This window comes from Seriola aureovittata, chromosome 2, assembly GCF_021018895.1.
Source record: "Seriola aureovittata isolate HTS-2021-v1 ecotype China chromosome 2, ASM2101889v1, whole genome shotgun sequence".
NCBI classification, from domain to species: Eukaryota; Metazoa; Chordata; class Actinopteri; order Carangiformes; family Carangidae; genus Seriola; species Seriola aureovittata.
In genome coordinates, this window is record NC_079365.1 from 25,696,620 (window position 1) to 25,715,404 (window position 18,785).

The 18,785-nt window shown below is 41.4% G+C and overlaps 1 protein-coding gene across 7 annotated transcripts in view; it reads left to right on the forward strand.

Annotated features, from left to right (window-relative positions):
• LOC130183558 (plasma membrane calcium-transporting ATPase 1-like) overlaps positions 1 to 18,785 on the forward strand; it is a 91,809-nt gene that overhangs the window by 19,961 nt on the left and 53,063 nt on the right. For 6 of the 7 annotated variants that reach the window (XM_056399162.1, XM_056399141.1, XM_056399157.1 and 3 more), the window contains one exon: positions 15,923 to 16,352. In XM_056399162.1, coding sequence (XP_056255137.1) covers positions 16,157 to 16,352 — 196 coding nt within the window. In that variant the 5' untranslated portion in view covers positions 15,923 to 16,156. Of the gene's footprint in view, positions 1 to 6,367; positions 6,441 to 15,922; positions 16,353 to 18,785 lie in introns of those variants that run through there. The other variant, XM_056399131.1, reaches the window with a different exon arrangement.

Here is an 18,785-nt window from a genome sequence, read left to right on the forward strand (position 1 = left end):
AATGACAAATGACCAAGGTGGGACTGAAGGCAAGGAAAGTAGGAGCTGTACATTTTTGATAAGTTAAAAGGTTAAAGGTAAATATGGGTAAAATGTGTCACAACATACCATAGATGAAGCATTGTGGTGCTACAGAGATGTCCCAGCCAACAATTCATTTCCTCCAGATGTAAGGGAACATGCTTGTTTGGTACAAGACCCAACAAGAATCACATCATAAGAATTTTTTTTTTTTTTTTCAGTGAAAATTAAATGCAACTGAAATTGTGACTCACACTGCAATTGCAATATCTGCCAAAACAATTGCAATATGATTTCTTGGCATGTTACTGTTCAGCCGCATCGAAGTGTTTTATCTGGAACATAAAACAAAGGAGGAAGGAAAGAAACTGATTGCCGTCCAAACAGCTCAACACTTCCTTCTTGATAAGCAGCAGAAACACAGTGGCTTTAAATCCGAGCGGCTGGTTCAGAACAGGAACCTGCTGATTGCTCCCACTGCTCCCAGGACAGTGGGTCTGGAGGCTTCTGGTCCTTGAAGATGATTAGGAGTGTTCAGACTAAAAAGGAGTGTTAAGTCCAGCTATTGAGATTAGCTGCTTCCATTGGCTGGTTGTGACCTGTGCTGCCATGTTTATATGTAAAGCAGCTCACTGAGTCAGACAGGGTCACTAACACATTCATTTCTTATTCATTCATGCGCTGTATGTCCTTGTTAGATACAAGCTGCTTCTATTATGTGCAGACCCTGACTATGTTCAAACATTTTGACTCAAAACAATTATAAGTTGTTTGTCTTTTTAATGATATTTTTCAGAGCTCAAGGGGGCAGAAACTTTCAGACAGCATTTACACCATATAACATAAATATATAACAATAAAACCCTCAATTCAACATTTATAATTTAGGGCAAGACACCAATGAAATATGATGCACTGTAAAACACCCTGCTGTGTTTGACACAAAAAAAACCCCCCAAAAAAAAACCACATAAACGTGATGTCAGACTGAATAATGAAGAGAAACTAAATGGAATTTCATTCTGATTATTAGGATATTTTTCCTACCCTTAATTAGACTGAACCAGTATCCATCAAGATAATGAAGAAACTTCTAATGGGGATATCCCATTCTAGAGGTGCAACTAAATGATTGCTGATTAATCGATTAGCTGATCAACAGAAAATTAGTTGGCAACTATTTTGATAATTGATTATTGGTTTAAGTTATTTTTTAAGAGCAAAAAAGCCAAAAAACCCCCTGGTTTGGGATCGTTGGTCACATCAGACTTTTAAAATTGTCACATTGGAAACAGTGATGGACATGTTCGAAATTTTCTTACATTTTATAGAGCCAAAGGATTTATACATTGATCAAGTAACTAATAATCAGATTAATCGGTAATGAAAATAGTCTTTGTTTGCTTTGTTTGTCTGTTCCATTCACACGTGTTCAGAGGTTAACTGTGCAGCTGCAGTGTTGGGAGTGAACCTGAATCAGTTCCAAAATAACCAGTCGATAAACAAATGAAGCTTCTGCTGTGGTGTCATCTGATACCTATTGTAATATAATGTCACAAACTGGCTTGTCGGGTTTGTTGTCCCTTTGTGTTGTCTTGTCAGGATGTTAGCGGCACTGTGCTGTCATTTTTTCAGCATCTTCTTCATTTACCTGATGAGGAAAATGCTGGCATGTCCCACTTGGTGTGTCCGTGTCCTGCTTATCTACGAACTGCAGACAACCACTGTTATCTCACATGTTAGAGACACTCTCCATGTCTCGTTGGCATTCCTTGGCTCTTGTGATGTTCTTAAAGGAGAAACTGTCCATGTGTCTGTGGTTGTAACGTAAAGCCATTTGAGGCACAGTTTCATAGACACAGCAAGCGTTTCTCAGTTAGTTCAATTTGAAATCCACATATAGACAAGGAGGGTCCAAATACTCAGAAGTGTTGGTGCTCTGCCCCTTTTAATGCTGACTGTTAAAATCTACTGCAATTCCTTAAGTGCCCAAACCTCAATAATGTGTATCACATCAGCTTTTTGGTAAACAATATCGCCATGCATTCAGTTCCAAAAAAAGATGTTGTGGTTCTGATGTGGGTCATAAACAGGACTTTTAATATTTGAAATGTAAAATAAAAATCCTCAGTGTGCAACTGCAACAGGCCACACCCATACCTCGACCTCCGGTGGCAGGCGTTCCTAAAATGGATGTCCGTCCGTTTGCTGACTTTGTTAAAAAGAAAAAACAACTACGTATAGTGATGTTAGCTTGTACTCATTGAGGCAGCAGAGGCACCACGAGTAAACACAACACAAGGACCAGATTTTTCCCCAGTGGAAAAAATGCAGGTATGTAAACATAAAAAAAGCCCACAAAGTTGATAATTATACGGAACACTTCACTATCATTAATCTCTATAACTATTCATACACACTCACTGCAGCTTCTATTATTTCACCTGCAGCTCTAAAAACAAGAATTTCAGTATTTCCTGAATGAGAGGTCAGTCCCACTTCCCCTCTCGACCTGGCAGGATATTGGAGCGCCTCGGGGTACCGCATGTTGGAGGGGCCAATTCACAAGCAGCACTCTCCCTGTTCCTCATAGAAATTAATGGAAATTATGTATTTTAGGCTATGTATAATTATATAAATAATGCTACAAGAGCTTTGTACAAATAAGTTGAAATAATCACGTTAATTTAAATTTGTATGAACCGTTTTTTTTTTTGTTTAGTTTTTTTAAAGTAGCGGCTCAAGTTAACATAAATATTCCAAGAGCAGAAGTGAAATGGGCCAGTTCCTTTCTCCTCACTGAGGGTGTTGATATGACTGACTAGTTAAGACAACAAACAGCAACAGTTATGATTCAATCCTCAGGATTTTCAGTAAGAATTGATGATCAGTCTAAACTCCTTTGATTGAAGCCGCAGAGGGTTTTTTTAGTTTGGGGCTCCACCTGTTAGTATCCAGCCCAGAGGAGGTCAGCTGGCTCCAACCCCAGCTGCAGGTACTGTCACCTGGGCCATATCAAAGGCAGGACGGCCCACCCTCACAGCCCTGTGGAGCTCGTTAGCTGTCAGAGCTAATTGGGAGGGTTTTTATTGCACAGATGCTGACGCACTTCAAAGGAGTTCCCCTTCAAAGAGCACACAGGTCAGAGTGGGAATAGGAGGAGGAAAAGGAATATATGAATGATTTCATGTTAAATAGTTTGACTCTGAGGTATTCCCTTATAGAACAGAGTGAAGGACAGATGAACCTGGAGAGAAGCCGTTTATCAAAATTATATTTTTGTTAAAGTGACAACTTTACTTTACTTCTCATTGTGAAGTAAATGTTTACTGCACAGTGAAGTGGTTATTGAATGATGGCATCATCGGCGTTCAGCTCGGCTCCCTGTAAGCCTCGCTTTCTCTGTGCAATTCTTTCTTTCTGGCACGATAATTCGTAGGAAAAAAACGGTGGTACGACCAGAGTAACTGTGGAAACTCTACCCAGCAACAGAGGAGGCGAAGGACGTGAAGAGGGCGAGTGATGGACACAGAGGTGACACAGTAGCGAACCACGGACAGGCATTTACTCGATGGAGATTAAGCCCCAGACTTCTCTGCTCGGACCGACTTCGTGGACTCTTTACACTTAAGTGGCAGCACACCAATGTGGCGGCCCCGCGGGCAAACTCCGCCTCTGATGAAGCCAATGAGATGTGGCTGAAAGCCCTGGAAAAACAAGTTGACCTTGTGAAAAATGTTTTTTTTTGTTTTTTTTTTTCAAAATTGCAGGACAGTTTTGTGAAAATCAAATCCAACAAGAATCATCTTGTCATCTTGCAGAAGGCAGATCAGACCTGTGGGCGACCCACGTGGAGCTGACTGTTTCATTAAAGGCGCAAACATTAAAGGGACATGGCTCCAAATCTTTCAGCTCTGCTAAGTGTGTTTGAATTTGCAGCTTGTTTCCCTTCATGTGCTGCAACAATGGAGGCTTTTATCAGACTGTTCCTGATACACACTCACACCTGGGGACTGATCAGCACCACTGGTTTCTGATGTGTCCATATACACACACACACACACACACACACACTCACTCACTCACTCACTCACTCTCACTCACTCACTCACTCACTCACTCACTCACTCGCTCACTCACCCTCTCTCTCTCTCTCCCAGGCTGCTGCAGGTCTTTTTCAGTGTATTTAGGTTATGATCAGTGTGGCTCAGGAGTCTCCAGTGATGGACAGGCTGATTATTGAATCTCTGGACGCTCTCCAGATGTTGCTGCTTTGTTTGGTCCAGATCTGTCTTCTTCCTGGTGCCGCTGTTCGGTGTAACAATGATATGAAGGACATGAAGGACGCATCCTCCATGATGCTGCCTCCAGTATCATTCAGAGTTTATCACCAGTGTCTCTCTCTCCACTTCTTTGTCTCTCTGACTTCACTGCGTCCACTCACTTCATCTAATGGATTCATTGTCAACAGGCACTCACACACAGCTAGGGATTACTGCAGCTTCTATTAGTGTCATAATTGGTCCATAAATCTCAATTAAAATGAGCAGCTGTGTCATCAACGCGATTAGTAGAAGCTAGATTCTTAAATAACAAGTTACATCTTTTGTAACACAAAACAGTTGAAATTTGTATTGTCACTGTGATGAGACAGATGTCTTAATTTCCCCACCAAATAAACTACTTGAAAAGATCTGATGAGGGATTGTGAGGGAGTCTGAACTGGATTGAGATCGATAAAATGCCATCAAACACCATCCCTATACTCTGCATGTGTGGTTTATTGTCAATATTATCCCATAGGATCTTTACGCTCGGGCTGATAATTTCATCACTGATTAATCTCCCGATTACTTTCTCCAATAATGTATTAATCGTTTATAAAATCCTACAAGTGTCTTGTTCTGTCCAACCAATAACTGAAAATCCCAAAGATGTTCAGTTTTCTCTATAGAAGACGAAGAAAACCAGCAACAGTGGCGTCTTTGGCATGTGTGCTTAAAATACAATGCAAAATCAAGGAATCGATAGCTTTAGTTGTTGATTAATTGACTTGATCAATCTCCTACTCCCTACTTCACTTTACACAATTTTATTACCTTAAAAATGTTTAAATCTGGTATCGGTTTTACACGTTGAACATCTTAACGCAGCAAAAACTGGGAGCAAAGGAGACAACAAACTACTTCTTTCTCAACTCAAACTTTTACTGCCACGGATGTTTCTAACACAATTGATAGAGACAACAAACTCCCACAAAGGCTTCAGGAGAAATACAGCAAAGCTAGCAAGCACTTAGTGTAAAAAACAGTGATGAAGGGATTGGTGTAGGGGGCGTACGGGAGGAGGAAGTGAATTCCAGAGTTTTGGAGTCATAGCGCCGAGTCCACAAAGGGTCGGCCCTTGGCAGTGTCAGCTAGTGTCATGGAAACGGAATCCATCCCAACGACACACACACACACACACAGGCGGACATGTTTGTGTCTGTTGTGTTGTGTCCGACGTTTGTGTTACATATGAGCGGTACACACACACACAGAGCTTTGTGGACGTGGTAGAGAACATTTATATCAAATGAACCTTTGTGGCCACTTGGGTAAAATATAATGTGGGCTTCAGTCAGCATCGTCGTGCTAACATTCGATGTGTTAACACACTTTTAATGTCTCAAAATGAGTTTGGAAGCAGTAACTTGGTGTGTAAAGACCTAAGAGCTCGGTGGGGGCACGCATGAGAAACCACAGGATTTTGGCCAACTGGCTCGCCACGGTTTGATGCTTTGCTGCAGAGAGGGAAGAGCTACAGACAAGACAGTCAAATAATGAGATGCACTGTTAACCCTGCACACACACACACACACACACACATATGCAGCAGCAGCACAATACACAGTGGGGCCTCAGTCAGGCTGTCTAAACTGTCCACTCATCCAGGCAGTCGGTCAGGAATCCCAGGAATGAGCTTTCTGCACGGAAACCACAGTGCGTCGCCTGTGTCACTGAAAAGATTAAATTCAGTGTCTACAGGTTTATCAGTCCACACACAGTCTCTGTCCTTCTGTCACTCATCAGTATTCGACCACCTGGTTGGTAAAGACAGTTTGTCCCATGGAGAGCTGATAGCGTGTCAGAGGCAGACTTGCTATTGAAATTCTGAAAGCTTACTGCAGTGCTCTGAGGCAACAGGTTTTTTTGTCATCATAAAATTAAACTGACCATCTTTCTAGTTAATTGGGAAGGCCCCTCCCTCTTCTTATCTGACTGGACAGCAGAGAGCTGCGGTGACGTAGCATTTTTCATCTGCTTGACAGTTGAGGATTTCTTTCAGTTTGCTGCGCTTGGAATGCAAAACCACAGAAATCCGACCGGTGAGGGTGAAGTGCATGAACAGACAAATAGGAAACACCTGAACTGTTTCCTGTGAGTATGAGTCATTTACCAAGTAGTGTGTGTGTGTGTGTGTGTGTGTGTGTGTGTGTGTGTGTGTGTGTGTGTGTGTGTGTGTGTGTGTGTGTGCAGGTCTAAACTGTGTGCAAAATTGTAAGATGATCCTTGTTAATTGTCCATATTGTGTCATCACCTGAGAGCATCATTAACACACACTGAATTGAGACAAACAGCTGTGTGTGTGTGTGTGTGTCTGTGTGTGTGTCTGTGTGTGTGTGTGTGTTTGTGTGTGTGTCTGTGTGTAAACGTCCCAGAGATGATTCCTGGACAGTCCAGGATTTGAGTTGTGCGTGTTTGTGTGGGTGTCTGATGCTCCACAGTGAGTCCAGACCTCTGCCTCGTCTCTCTGCAGTGTGGGGATTTCCTTTTTCCACTCCGGTCACATGACTGCAGATATGGGTGTGGTCTCCTGCATTCCTGGCCTCACTCTTTTTTCTCTCTCGATCTCTTGTTACTGTCTGGCATGCTGCGACACTCTCTCCCTCAAACACACACATGCACACACACATTGTCGTCTAGACCAAACACGGTCTCGGCTGGTTGACGTGCCCTGCATGTGGAAATGTCTCTGTGAAGTCAATGTGACATGATTCAATGGGATTGTGTGTGTGTGTGTGCGTGTGTGTGTGTGTGTGATCTGTTGCTGGGTGCAACAAGAATAAAGTTCCTCTCTGTAGGGAGGGTGTGGCTAGCAGCGCACTCGTGTGTGTGCGTGTGTGTGTGTGTGTGTGTGTGTGTGCGTGTGTGTGTGTGTGTGTGTTTGAGGGCTGCTGCTTTAGTATGCAGAGCAGGTGTGTCTGCAGAGGCAGAGAGCAGAGAGGAGGAAGAGGAGGGAGGATAACAGCAGCTGAACAGAGGGACGGTCTGATGGAGGATAATAAAAAGAGAGAAGAATCAAACCTTTATTTGACCTAAAACCGATCGTGTGAGAAAGAGAGAGAAGACATGTTGAATTCCTCCAACAATTTTTTGTAATTACACAGTCAGAAACATATCAGTAGCTGGATTTGAGAATAAAAGTCAAAGTCTCTAAAGTTAGATAAGCCGACTGCCTGACAAGCTGAATTCTGGGGGAAAAACACACCATCACATGTTGACCTTTCTGAAGCTTGTGAATTGACACACCTCGTTCACCTTGTGCAGAATTCAGTCATATTGAACTCTGATGCAAATAACCGCGAGGCTCTCCAATGCCCAGCCAGTGTAAGATAAGGGGTGGGGCTGACCTGATTCAGGAAATGATGTTTTCTCATATCTTTGTTTTGTAACTGAATGTCGCAATAATCCAACCAGGAGAGAAGGAGGGAATCTGATTGGCTGCTGTGACTGCAAGGGTGGAGATTATTGACAGTCAAGTGTTTGATAAAAAGCTTTATAATTTACAACTTTGTGGAATTATGTTGTGGCTTGCTAGCACAGTATAGAATGTCTACAACTCTACCCACGCTATTTCCTGCCCCGCCCCCCACCTGTTTTTGGCCACACTGCACAAGCAAATTTCCCCTATCAAATTTAGGTCTGACTGCAGCTTAACTCTGCACAAACTGCTGGTTAATGACTGTGACAGTGAGGAGCTCATGCACCTTCCAAAATAAAAGGTAAAACTGATGAGCATTTTTATTCAGACTGGAACTAAATTCTATAATAACTATATATACTATTGTTAAACAGCTGATTAAAATTTTTCTTTTTTGAGCATTGCAGTCAGAAAGTATCGGACAGGTTACAGATTGGAGGACAGTTTTAAAGATTTGCAGATATATTGCAATATAATTTTGGGCTGTGACGGTCACGATGGCCGTTTGCTCGCTCACTGTCAATGACCTCTCACCTCTTCCCGGCAGATGTTTCGGTCTGGTGTTCAGAGACAGCTGTCGGTCTCATCCACGTCTATTTCACACTCCAGGCTCCTCACTGTTGTACTGATGATCCCCACAGCTGTCACATGTAATGTCGTTAGAGCTGAAATGATGAGCTGATGGACTGATTGACGAGCCAATCAACAGATAAATGATCTGCAACTTTTTAAAGAATTGATTGTCTGAGGTATTTATGAGTTAAAACTCCAACCTTTCTCTGGTTCCAGCTTCTACATTTTCTTACAATTTTTGATTGTTTTAAGGACTAAATGATTGATCCAACTTTGCAGTTAATTAATTAATTAATCAATCAATAATTAAAAAATAATTGTAATAGTAGGGAAAACTGAGGTTTTTAGTTTTGAATCCTGGACACAATGAAAAAATGTTTTATTAATTTTATTGCTATAATTCGTCCCCTTTAACATAAGAAAAATCCCTTTTAAAATGTTTTACATGTAAAAATTCAGTCTGCTGTTTAAATGTACATCTGATTTCCTAATAATAACTGCATGATGATGATAGTCAGTGTGAGTCATTGTGCTCCCCGGGTTTGTTTGGTTTACCCAAATATAATCCTGACAAGCGCGCAGTGCACTCTGCCAAAAAACACAACATGTCCTCACTGAGACAGATTATTTTTGAAAACTGTTGAATATGAACAGACGTGCCTACATGTTTATGTTTTCAGGTGTTTTCCAAAAACTTCTCTGTGTGCAATGAAACAGTGCAAAGATCAACCTCTTCTCCTTCCTTGAGTTTTCCACTGACCTCTGCTCCACAGTGCATTGAACTCTCAAGTCGAAAATTTGAGAATCTTTCCATCTCTAAGCATTTAAGTTAACACAGCGTGTGACGGAGTGTTTGTAAAACAAAATGTGACTCGCTTCTGTAAACCACACAAACAATCTCAGCATTAATTATGAGGAAACAAAAGCAATATAACACTATAGAGTGTCCGCAGACAGACCCAGACACATCAGGTCCAGGACTGTCCCCTCAGCTGGCACACACACACACGCAGGCTTATCATATCTCACACACACACACATATAAGCTGAGTGGCTGGCAACATGGTGGCTGCAGCATAATTTCATCTGGAGTCAATAACAAACAGATAAGATGGACAAAGAACAGACGCACTGTCTCTCTCTCTCTCTCTCTCTCTCGCTCACACACACACACACACACACACACACACACACTGAAACCCTGGCTGTCTTATGGCTGCATAGATCATCTATATATAGACACAGCTAAAAGTCCTGACATCACTTCCTGTTGAGCTCTCATTGAAGGTTTTGTTTCTGGCCCGATTCATTCTGCAGTGTAGTTCCACTTCATCGATGAACCGCAGACTAATGCACATACGTTCAATAAATATGTAATAAAGTTAAGTTTCGGTCTCACCTCTCTCAGTTTGTCCATAGGTTCTCTGTTATGGGTAAATCAGTTGCTAGGAAACATCTATAGCACCATCCAGTCCAACAAACTACAGTCAAAACTAATATCTGGACACTTTCACTTTTATTTTTTGTTCTTCAGTCTCTGCAGCTTCAGCACATTCAATCTGAATTAAAATAATGGATACTGAATTAAAGTGCCAAGTCTCAGCTTTAATTTAAGTAGGTTTACATCAATATACAAAGAGCTGTGTGGGCAATATAGCTCTTTAAACACAAAGTGCCCACAGAGCCAGCTGCTCGTCTGGTTATGACCACGCAGAACGCTGCTCAGTCGCACTGAGATCAGGCGACTGACTCGGCCTGTCGAGGATATTTCACCTCTTCACCTTGGAAAGCTGTTTGATTGCTTTGGCCTCTCTGTTTTTGTGGTTCACTCATGGGTTTACGTCTTGTGGTGAAACCTCTGAGGTTTTGGTCGTGAAGCCTTCTCCTGAGTGTTGACAAGGAAACATCCTAGAGAGCATTGTCGACTTGCTCTGCAGTCAATATATTATACAAAGGAAACAGGTTTAAAACTCTCTAAGCTCAAGAGGTAATGTTTCTCGAGTGCTCTACAGCGACAGTGAATTGGGCTTTTTATTCAGAATTATTAAGGTTTGTAAGCACAAGGTCTCTATTCCGTTCACATTTAGATAAAACTAAACAACAGCAAATTTATTTTGTAGAAAAAGTCATTGTAAATGGATTAGACTTCCTATTGACGTAATGATGATATGTTGTTAATTCATACATCTGACAAGTGGCACATACGTTGATACTGATGTGTCAGTAAAATGTTCCCAGACGATGCACTCAGGAAAATATTCAGTCTTGTTGTACAGTATCCAGTTGTAGTGACTACAGCGTTATTAAACAACCTTTGCCTAAACCTAACCACAGACGGGACCGTGTGTGAAACCGAGTCTCTGATGTCACAGATTCATCATTTTGATGAAGTACCTGGTCGTTTTTGTCGACCACGTTCCACACTCTTTAAGTCGATAGCGGTCATGTATTAGACATATAGTTATGACTCGTGGTTCAGTCAACTGTTCCACCTGCCTGTAGTGATCAATAATCTCTCCATGTAAGAACCAGTTCATGTGGTGCAACATGTTTAAATTAATGCTAACCTCCATTTAGCAAAGGGTCGGCTAACGTGTGTTGACCCACTCAGTCTGGGATGTTTTTCATTTTTCTGTTTGTTGTACTGTAGTAGTTTAGATTAGATCAGATGAGATAAGATTACACTTTTTTTTTTTTGTCATTGCAGACGGTGAACACCAGTTGTGATCACAGTCCAATCATCACTCAGTTTACCTGCTCTGTCTGACTCGGCTTCTCTCATTTTGAGACAGAGCTCGTGTTTTTCAGCCAGACAATGTGCTCAGCTGTTGATGAGACCTGGTGAACACTGTATTTTTGTCGTGGTTTTATGTAATATATTATATTACGACTATTGTTGTGTACGACGTGTTGACTGCAGCTTTATCAGAAGTGTCCTGGTCTGCGCGACTGTAAGGAAGCTAACATCACCATCGACTTGAGTCGCACCCACAGAGGCTCTGATTGGCTCTTTTGTTTCTCCAGCACTGAGCAGCAAACTTCTGAATCACTTGAAAAGACCGTCGGTTCAAGTGTTTGGACCCAGGTTGAGTCAGACAGGAACAGAGCTTAGTGAGTGCAGATGGTCCAAAATAAAATCATAAAAACAGGAAGCAGCGTCTTCAGTATGAGATGAAGTTCAGCTGTCAGAACTCATCTCTGTCCATATTGTCCCACGTCTTTTCAAATCATTGTCCTTTTCTCTCTCTCTCTCTCTCTCTCTCTCTCTCTCTCTTTCGCACACAATCTGTATTCTCTCCGGATGTCTGATGCCATGTGTGGAGCAACATGCAAAGTGACAGTGTGGTGTAGCCGGTGGAGTGTGTGTGCGTTATGATTGTGTCATTAGTCTACGTTAATCAAACACTTACTAGTTAAAGCATAAGAGCCACACACACACTGTGTCACATGATAAAAGGTGTGTGTGTGTGTGTGTTGTGTGTGTGTGTGTGTGTGTGTGTGTGTGTCAGCAGGTGTGTCATTAAGGTCTAAAAATGGGAATGCTTACCTTTAGACTGAAGTGGGTGTGGTGCTGCAGTGAACAAATGATTAAGGTGTGTGTGTGTGTGTGTGTGTGTGTGTGTGTGTGTGTGTGTGTGTCTTTGCATGTGTGTCTTTCCACAGTTCACAGGGACGTGCCAGTATCAAATTTTTATTTTGATAACTGAAATTGAAGCTTTGTTAGACCCGAATGCAGTTGGTTAAAAACTGGAAATTACTTCAGATGTCTTTTATATCCTCTGAGGTTTTATTACTCTGATTCTTTTTGGTTTTATTTACTGTTAATCAAAAAATCCTGCACACTGTGAAACACCTGTACTCACTTTATTTTCAGTATTTTGGTCTGTAACTGATCTTTCTTTTTTTTTTTTTTTTAGATAAAAGTAACACGGCATTAACATTTGAAGAAAGTCTATTTTTATTATCTATTTGTTGCAGTAGTTGTATTCACTTCTTTTCACCTCAAATCAAATCAACTAAATATGTCATTTGTCGAGCTTTGATAAGGCTTTAGCGCCGCTCACCCGTCTGCACACAATCTCAGCATTACTACCAACAAATATCAAGGGCAGAGTTAAAGCTGACCTGTGAAGTGTAACATTGTGTGTGTGTGTGTGTGTGTGTGTGTGTGTGTGTGTGTGTGTGTGTGTGATCTAGATGCAGGGAGTTTCCTCTTTATCACTCATGTAAAATGCATGCTCTCTCTCAGTAAAGGTTACAGCTCAGCACAGATAAACTGGCCGCACCTCAGCAGGTTGACAAGCTGGTATAAGCATTGTAAATCATAGATTTAGACAGACAAGGACCCTGGTTCTCCGGCCCCGCAGCGGCCGTCGTGTGTTTGTTTGAATGGTAAAAAGGCGCTCTGCTCCGGATAATGGCAGGAGCAATGTGCTGTGTAAACATTTCCCCTGAAAAAATGGTATAAGAAATTGTTGGTGTTGTGTAACCACAATGTTTTACTGTGGTATACAATAAAACTGGTATACTGGGACATCTCTAGTGTCCTTCCTGGCTATCACAAGCATTTTGTCCCAGTGCTGACTAAATTCAGCACTGGTCACCTTCGCCAAATATTGCCCCTTTTTATTCTTGGTCTTACCAGAGAAAAGGTTTATCAGCTGATTCACAGTTCAGATCACAGTGAGCCAGTGTTTTCCTTACAAGCACACAAAAAGTCACTTCCTTATGTAATCAGCATTGTTATAGTTTCTGTTCACTCTGAGTTTATATAGTGGCGTTTGGAAAAGTTGGGTTGTCTCAAAGGTTATGACTCAGTTTTCCAAAGTGGAAAAAAAAAAGTGAAGGATGTGAAAAGAATTTTAATCAAAAAAAAAATAAAGGAGTTTGACGAGAAGCCAGGAAACTGCTGCTTTACCTGTTAACAGTTCTCTGGAAACTTTATTCATTTATTTATTTTAACAGTACTATCATTATTTTCACCAACAATCAGAACACACTAACTGATTGTTACTTTAATTTGAATAATTCATGTAGACTTATGTTACTATTTGGTCTGTTCTAATGAAATAGTTGCCAATTTCCTCTTCTTAGAACCTGCACAATTAAGTAATCTCGTTATCTATAATTAACACGTTCCATCACAATGACATCACCAACTATTTGTGTAATAAAACATTACAAAACATTAATGTGACGAGGTCTGTAGGCATTTAATTTCATTTAATTTCTCTGTTGTCTTATTGTAATAATGACTCGACTTCTGGTCTGGGAACAGCGGGATCATTACTGAACACAGAGAGAGGGCATCTGTCCCGATCTGTTTAAGATAACACACACACGTATTGACAGGGAACAATATGAAACATGAGGAGGAAAAAAAAAAAAAAAAAAAACAGTTTGAAACAGAAAATTAGGAAAACTGAAGAAACTTTGAGGTTAACAGACAGATTAAATTTCTATCTATCTTCTTTATTTATTTTTCACTTTGTCCACAGCACATCAGTGTTTCACACACAACAACAGTAATTAAAAAAAACTGTCTCAATCAAAACTAATCCTAAATCAAACATGATAAATACGAGACAGAAGCTACTAAGTCATAAGCTTTAAAGTCTTTTTTCTGACTTTAATGTGGATTTATGAATGTTTATCTGTGAAGGACATTGCATTGAAAGTACTTTACTATCTATTTCACCAAAATAATAGTCGGCCTGATTTCTAGCCTTGTGTGTATCGTAGTTCCTGGTATTTCAGAACCTACAAACATCAAATATTTGACACTTTTGCTTTAAAAAATGATGTTAATTTGATGATCAAAATAGTTGAGGATTAAATTAATTTTCTTCTCTATCAAAGATCTGTCCGTTCTGTGAGAAAACACCAAACACTTTCCTCACTTCATATCATTAAACATCAACTCAATGACACCACGGTGATATTGCTCCCTCTGTGCACCAGCTGCCAAATATTACACAAAACAGCATTTGGTTCATAAATGTCCCGTCATGTCTGAATGAAGCTTTAAGGAACAAAGAGCCGTCACTGTAACTGCGTGATGAAGCCAGCAATGTGACTGATTCGATGTCCGAGAAGAGCTTCAGATTCTGTCAATGTGACTTGCTCTCAAAATGGCTCCGTGCCCCCACCCCCCACCCCCCACCCCTCACCCCCCCACCCCCATTTGAGACCGACTGACCGAGGCAATTGCCCGTGTCACCTCCTCAACAAACCACCACTCAGGAGAACCCTGCTCAGAAATTCACAAATGTATCAGCAGCACTGGTAATAGCAGTACTCCTCTAACAGGCTGTGGTGTGTGTGTGTGTGTGTGTGTGTGTGTGTGTGTGTGTGTGTGTGTGTGTGTGTGTGTGTGTGTGTGTGTGTGTGTGTGTGTGTGTGTGTGTGTGTGTGTGTGTGTGTGTGTGTGTGTGTGTGTGTGTGTGTGTGTGTGTCTCTGTCTCTGTGTGTCCATGACAGAACACTAAACAGTGAAAAATGGAGGACAGCCTTTGATGTGCACTTACATAATCTGTGGTGATGGGCTGGAATGCCACACTTTGGCCACGCACTCTCGACTCCCTCTCTCTCACACACACACACACACACACACACACACACACACACACACACACACACACTGGAGAGCTACCATGTATTCAGTGCTGACCCCGGGTTCTTCATCAGCAGGACAAAGTGTCTATGAATCCAGTTTCCTTGTTATTATCTTTACAGCACCTTCAGTCTTGACCGTGGTATCTTCTCTTTTTTCTGATTTGCAATCACTATAATTGAATTTGTTATCCGCTACTGTTGTTCTTGTGGAATAAATTCAAAGGCCAACTCCCGTGTTCAGCCTTTATTGTATAACTGTGCACCTACACGCCTAGGAGGACCGAAGAGTGAGGATCTCTAGATGTGCGTGCTTGTAGAGGGGATGATACCTGACAGGCAGATTCAGTTTTTGGGTACATGAGGCTGTAAATGTTTCTTTCAGGGATTTCTCGTTTCCATGTGACAATTCAAGAAGATACTTTTATTTTTCCTTCATTTTTTAATTACAGTCACTGCTGTTTTTTCTTTCCTTTTCGCCCTTTGATCTGATTGTCACTGATGTACTGATGAATTTTCCAGTGATACACTGTTGGTGGATGTGAAGGATGAAGTCTGACTCATCCGTAAACACGAGAAAAACAAAATTATACAGTTTTTATTATTATTATTATTATTATTATTATTACATTGTTGTTTCAGCTTCAGTCATAAACTCGGAGCAGACGGTTCAGGGAGGACCAATATTTACCAGCCAATCATGTGTCTCAGAGGAGCAGCGCAAACCAATAATCAGTTTACATCATAACAACCTTAGTTATTCAGTAGACTCCTTTAATAATCTGAGATGAGAAACTCTCCTTTAATTGGCTCAATTAGTCTCTGTGCTCTTCATTAGTGAAAATCAAAGGGAGTCCTGAACTGAACTGTCTGCTGATGATGACGTTTGACTGCGTTTTGTTCAGACTGTGTCCTGTCTGGATCTGGTTCATAAAAATCTGTTTTCCTGTTTCTGTTTCTGTTTCCTCCTTAGCGACAAACCAGAGGACCATGTTTACTCCCGTTTCCATGATAAACAAGAAGAGCACGCACGCCCAGGTCAGGAGCTAACGTCAGTGTCCGTCTCCTCCGCCTGCATCCTGTGAGAACTACACGACCCACAATTCCTGTGAACCGACGACGCAATTTAGATTAGATTAACAAAGAAACTCAAGAGGAACAACAGCTACAACAACTCCACCACAAAACTTCTGTGAAGAGGACCAATATGGCCAACAACACGGCAGACCACCCTCCGGGGAATTCGGTTGCCGAGGGCAACCATGACGGGGACTTTGGCGTAGCCGTGACGGATCTGAGGGGCCTGATGGAGCTGCGGAGCGCCGAGGCTGTCAACAAGATACGGGACACGTACGGAGACGTGCAGGGCCTCTGCCGCCGCCTGAAAACATCACCGATAGAAGGTAAGACGTGTCCAACACACAAACCAGACTGAACTGAAACGTTGAGTTCCTCGATTAATAAGAGTCAAACATTCTGTATCATTTAATCAAGATATTAATCAATATTAATATGATGATTCAAATCATCATTCAGGAAGCTGTCAATTTGAATTTTATCCATTTAAGTAATTTGCAGTAATTTACCAAAAGATGGCATCTGCCCTGCGGCCCCCCAGACCGACACGGACTCCCAAAGTCCCCAGGTTCACTGCGTGTAAAGTGGGTCAAAGTATCTGATCGGTTGTGAATTTGTTTGACAATTTGCTCCATTTTTGAATCCATGTGACCTTGTCTTGCCTTGCCCCCCCCCCCCCAAAAAAAAGATATTTTTGCTGTATCATTGTGCACAGCTTGGACGCCTCTAAACCTTTTACAAATCAAGTCTCAAAATGACTGAACTGCAAACCTGTCAGTCAGTGTGGTCAACACTTCAGCTGACAGCTGAGACACTGGACATTGTGTTGTGTAGCAGTTTATTACTGAAGGATACAACACAACAGCGCAGCACTTTTTATTCCTGTGACTCTTTGCTAATCTTCTGTTTTCACAAAACAAATGAATGAAAGAACGAATGATGATGTTAAGGTTTAGTGTGGGTCTTAAAACATATCTGTACAGATAACCGAAAGGAATCACTCAGTGGCGAATCAGAATAGGCCCTAACACACACACACACACACACACACACACACACACACACACACACACACACACACAGATGAAGAGGTGTCAGTGTGTGAGTCATGAAACGGTGATAATTGATACAAACAGGCAACATTTCTGGTTGACACACTTATTATTTTGTGGTGAAAGGTGATCAGTTTGGATTTCAGTCAGAGCTTCATATGAGGCCAGAAAATGGCCGACAAGCTGCTGTTTGTTATTTCTCTTTCCTTTTTCATCTTTTGATCCGTGTGTGTGTGTGTGTGTGTGTGTGTGTGTGTGTGTGTGTGTGTGTGTGTGTGTGTGTTTGCAGACATCAGTCCATTCCAGGATTGAAATTAGTTCCAGCCCGTTCCCCTAATGGCTCCATAGATCATTGCTGTGTTCCATTTAGTAATCAGAGGACAGCTGTAGTCGCGTCCTCCACGCAAGAAATTACTCACTTTAATGAAGAAAGTGTAATTATATTTTCACTGCAGAGAGAGAGGGGGAGGGGGAGAAAAAAAATTGGGGGAAAACCAAATGCAAGATTGAGGGCAAACACACAAAATGATTGACTGTTATAGTTAACTAGGGTGGACTAGTGTCAGTCCACTTGCGGTCCGGATACTGTTTGCCGTCCGTCTTTTATCATCAGTAATGTAATGTTATGTCCGACATCAGCGTCATTATCTGTGCTTACTCACATTTAAGAGAACTCCAGTGATTCAGTCTGTCACTTCCATAAAGCGGTTTACCAATACATGTGGAGATATTCTGACTTTCATGCTGCATTCATGCACTGTCAGGAGATTGGGAAGAAGAGGGAAACACCCAATATTACGACTTCACACATTATACTAAGTGCTAACGTTGTAGTCACATTTGATAAATAGCCTACATTAGCTACATTTAGAGCTGCAAAGCATTAGTTGATTAATCAATAGGTCGATGGCAATAAAATGAATTGGCAACTATTTTGATAATTGCTTCAGTCAAAAATTTGCTGATTTCAGGAAATCAAATGAAACGATTTGCTGCTTCCCTTGATCTTATGATAATGGACTTAATAACTTTGGGTTTCGTCAAAACAAGCATTTAGGATTTAGAATTTGGGGTTGTGGGAAATTATCAATAGATATTCTGAAATTAAAGCCAAATTGATACATCGGCAGGTTAATATTATTGGGCCGTTTTAGCTTTTCACAGATATTTATTTCATCTGATATTATAGTTCTTATTTCACCAAATAATCCCATGCCAAGGTTCAGTCACTAGGTTTCTTTCAGTTTTCAGCTGTATTACACAGTGGATAGTTTGTTCAATTTCATGGAGATGAATCTCAGAAAGTGACTCCATCATAGCAGTATTAAAAAAGTTACAGCTGCTGAGCTCGTATGTCAACAGCTGACTGTGAGATATGGTTGAAAACCGTGGGGACAAAATGGCAAGTGTGTTCTACTGCTACGACACAGTTGTGTTGGAAATCACATGTTCACCAACCACTGGGGGCAGCAGACACGCCTTGAGCAGTTAGTGAAGTGATGATTTCATGCTGAGCACAGTAAAAGGAGTGGTTTATTTTGATTACGATTTGAAGGAGCGTTGGTTCTTACAAACCACAGCAGAGCCTCATCTGCAGCTTTTCATTTAAAATCACCAAAATACAGAGGTTACGCCAGTGTATTCCAAGCCCGACAGCCCGCCAGGCGTAAGTCGACCCCCGCTGGATCTAAACATTGAGTGACTTGA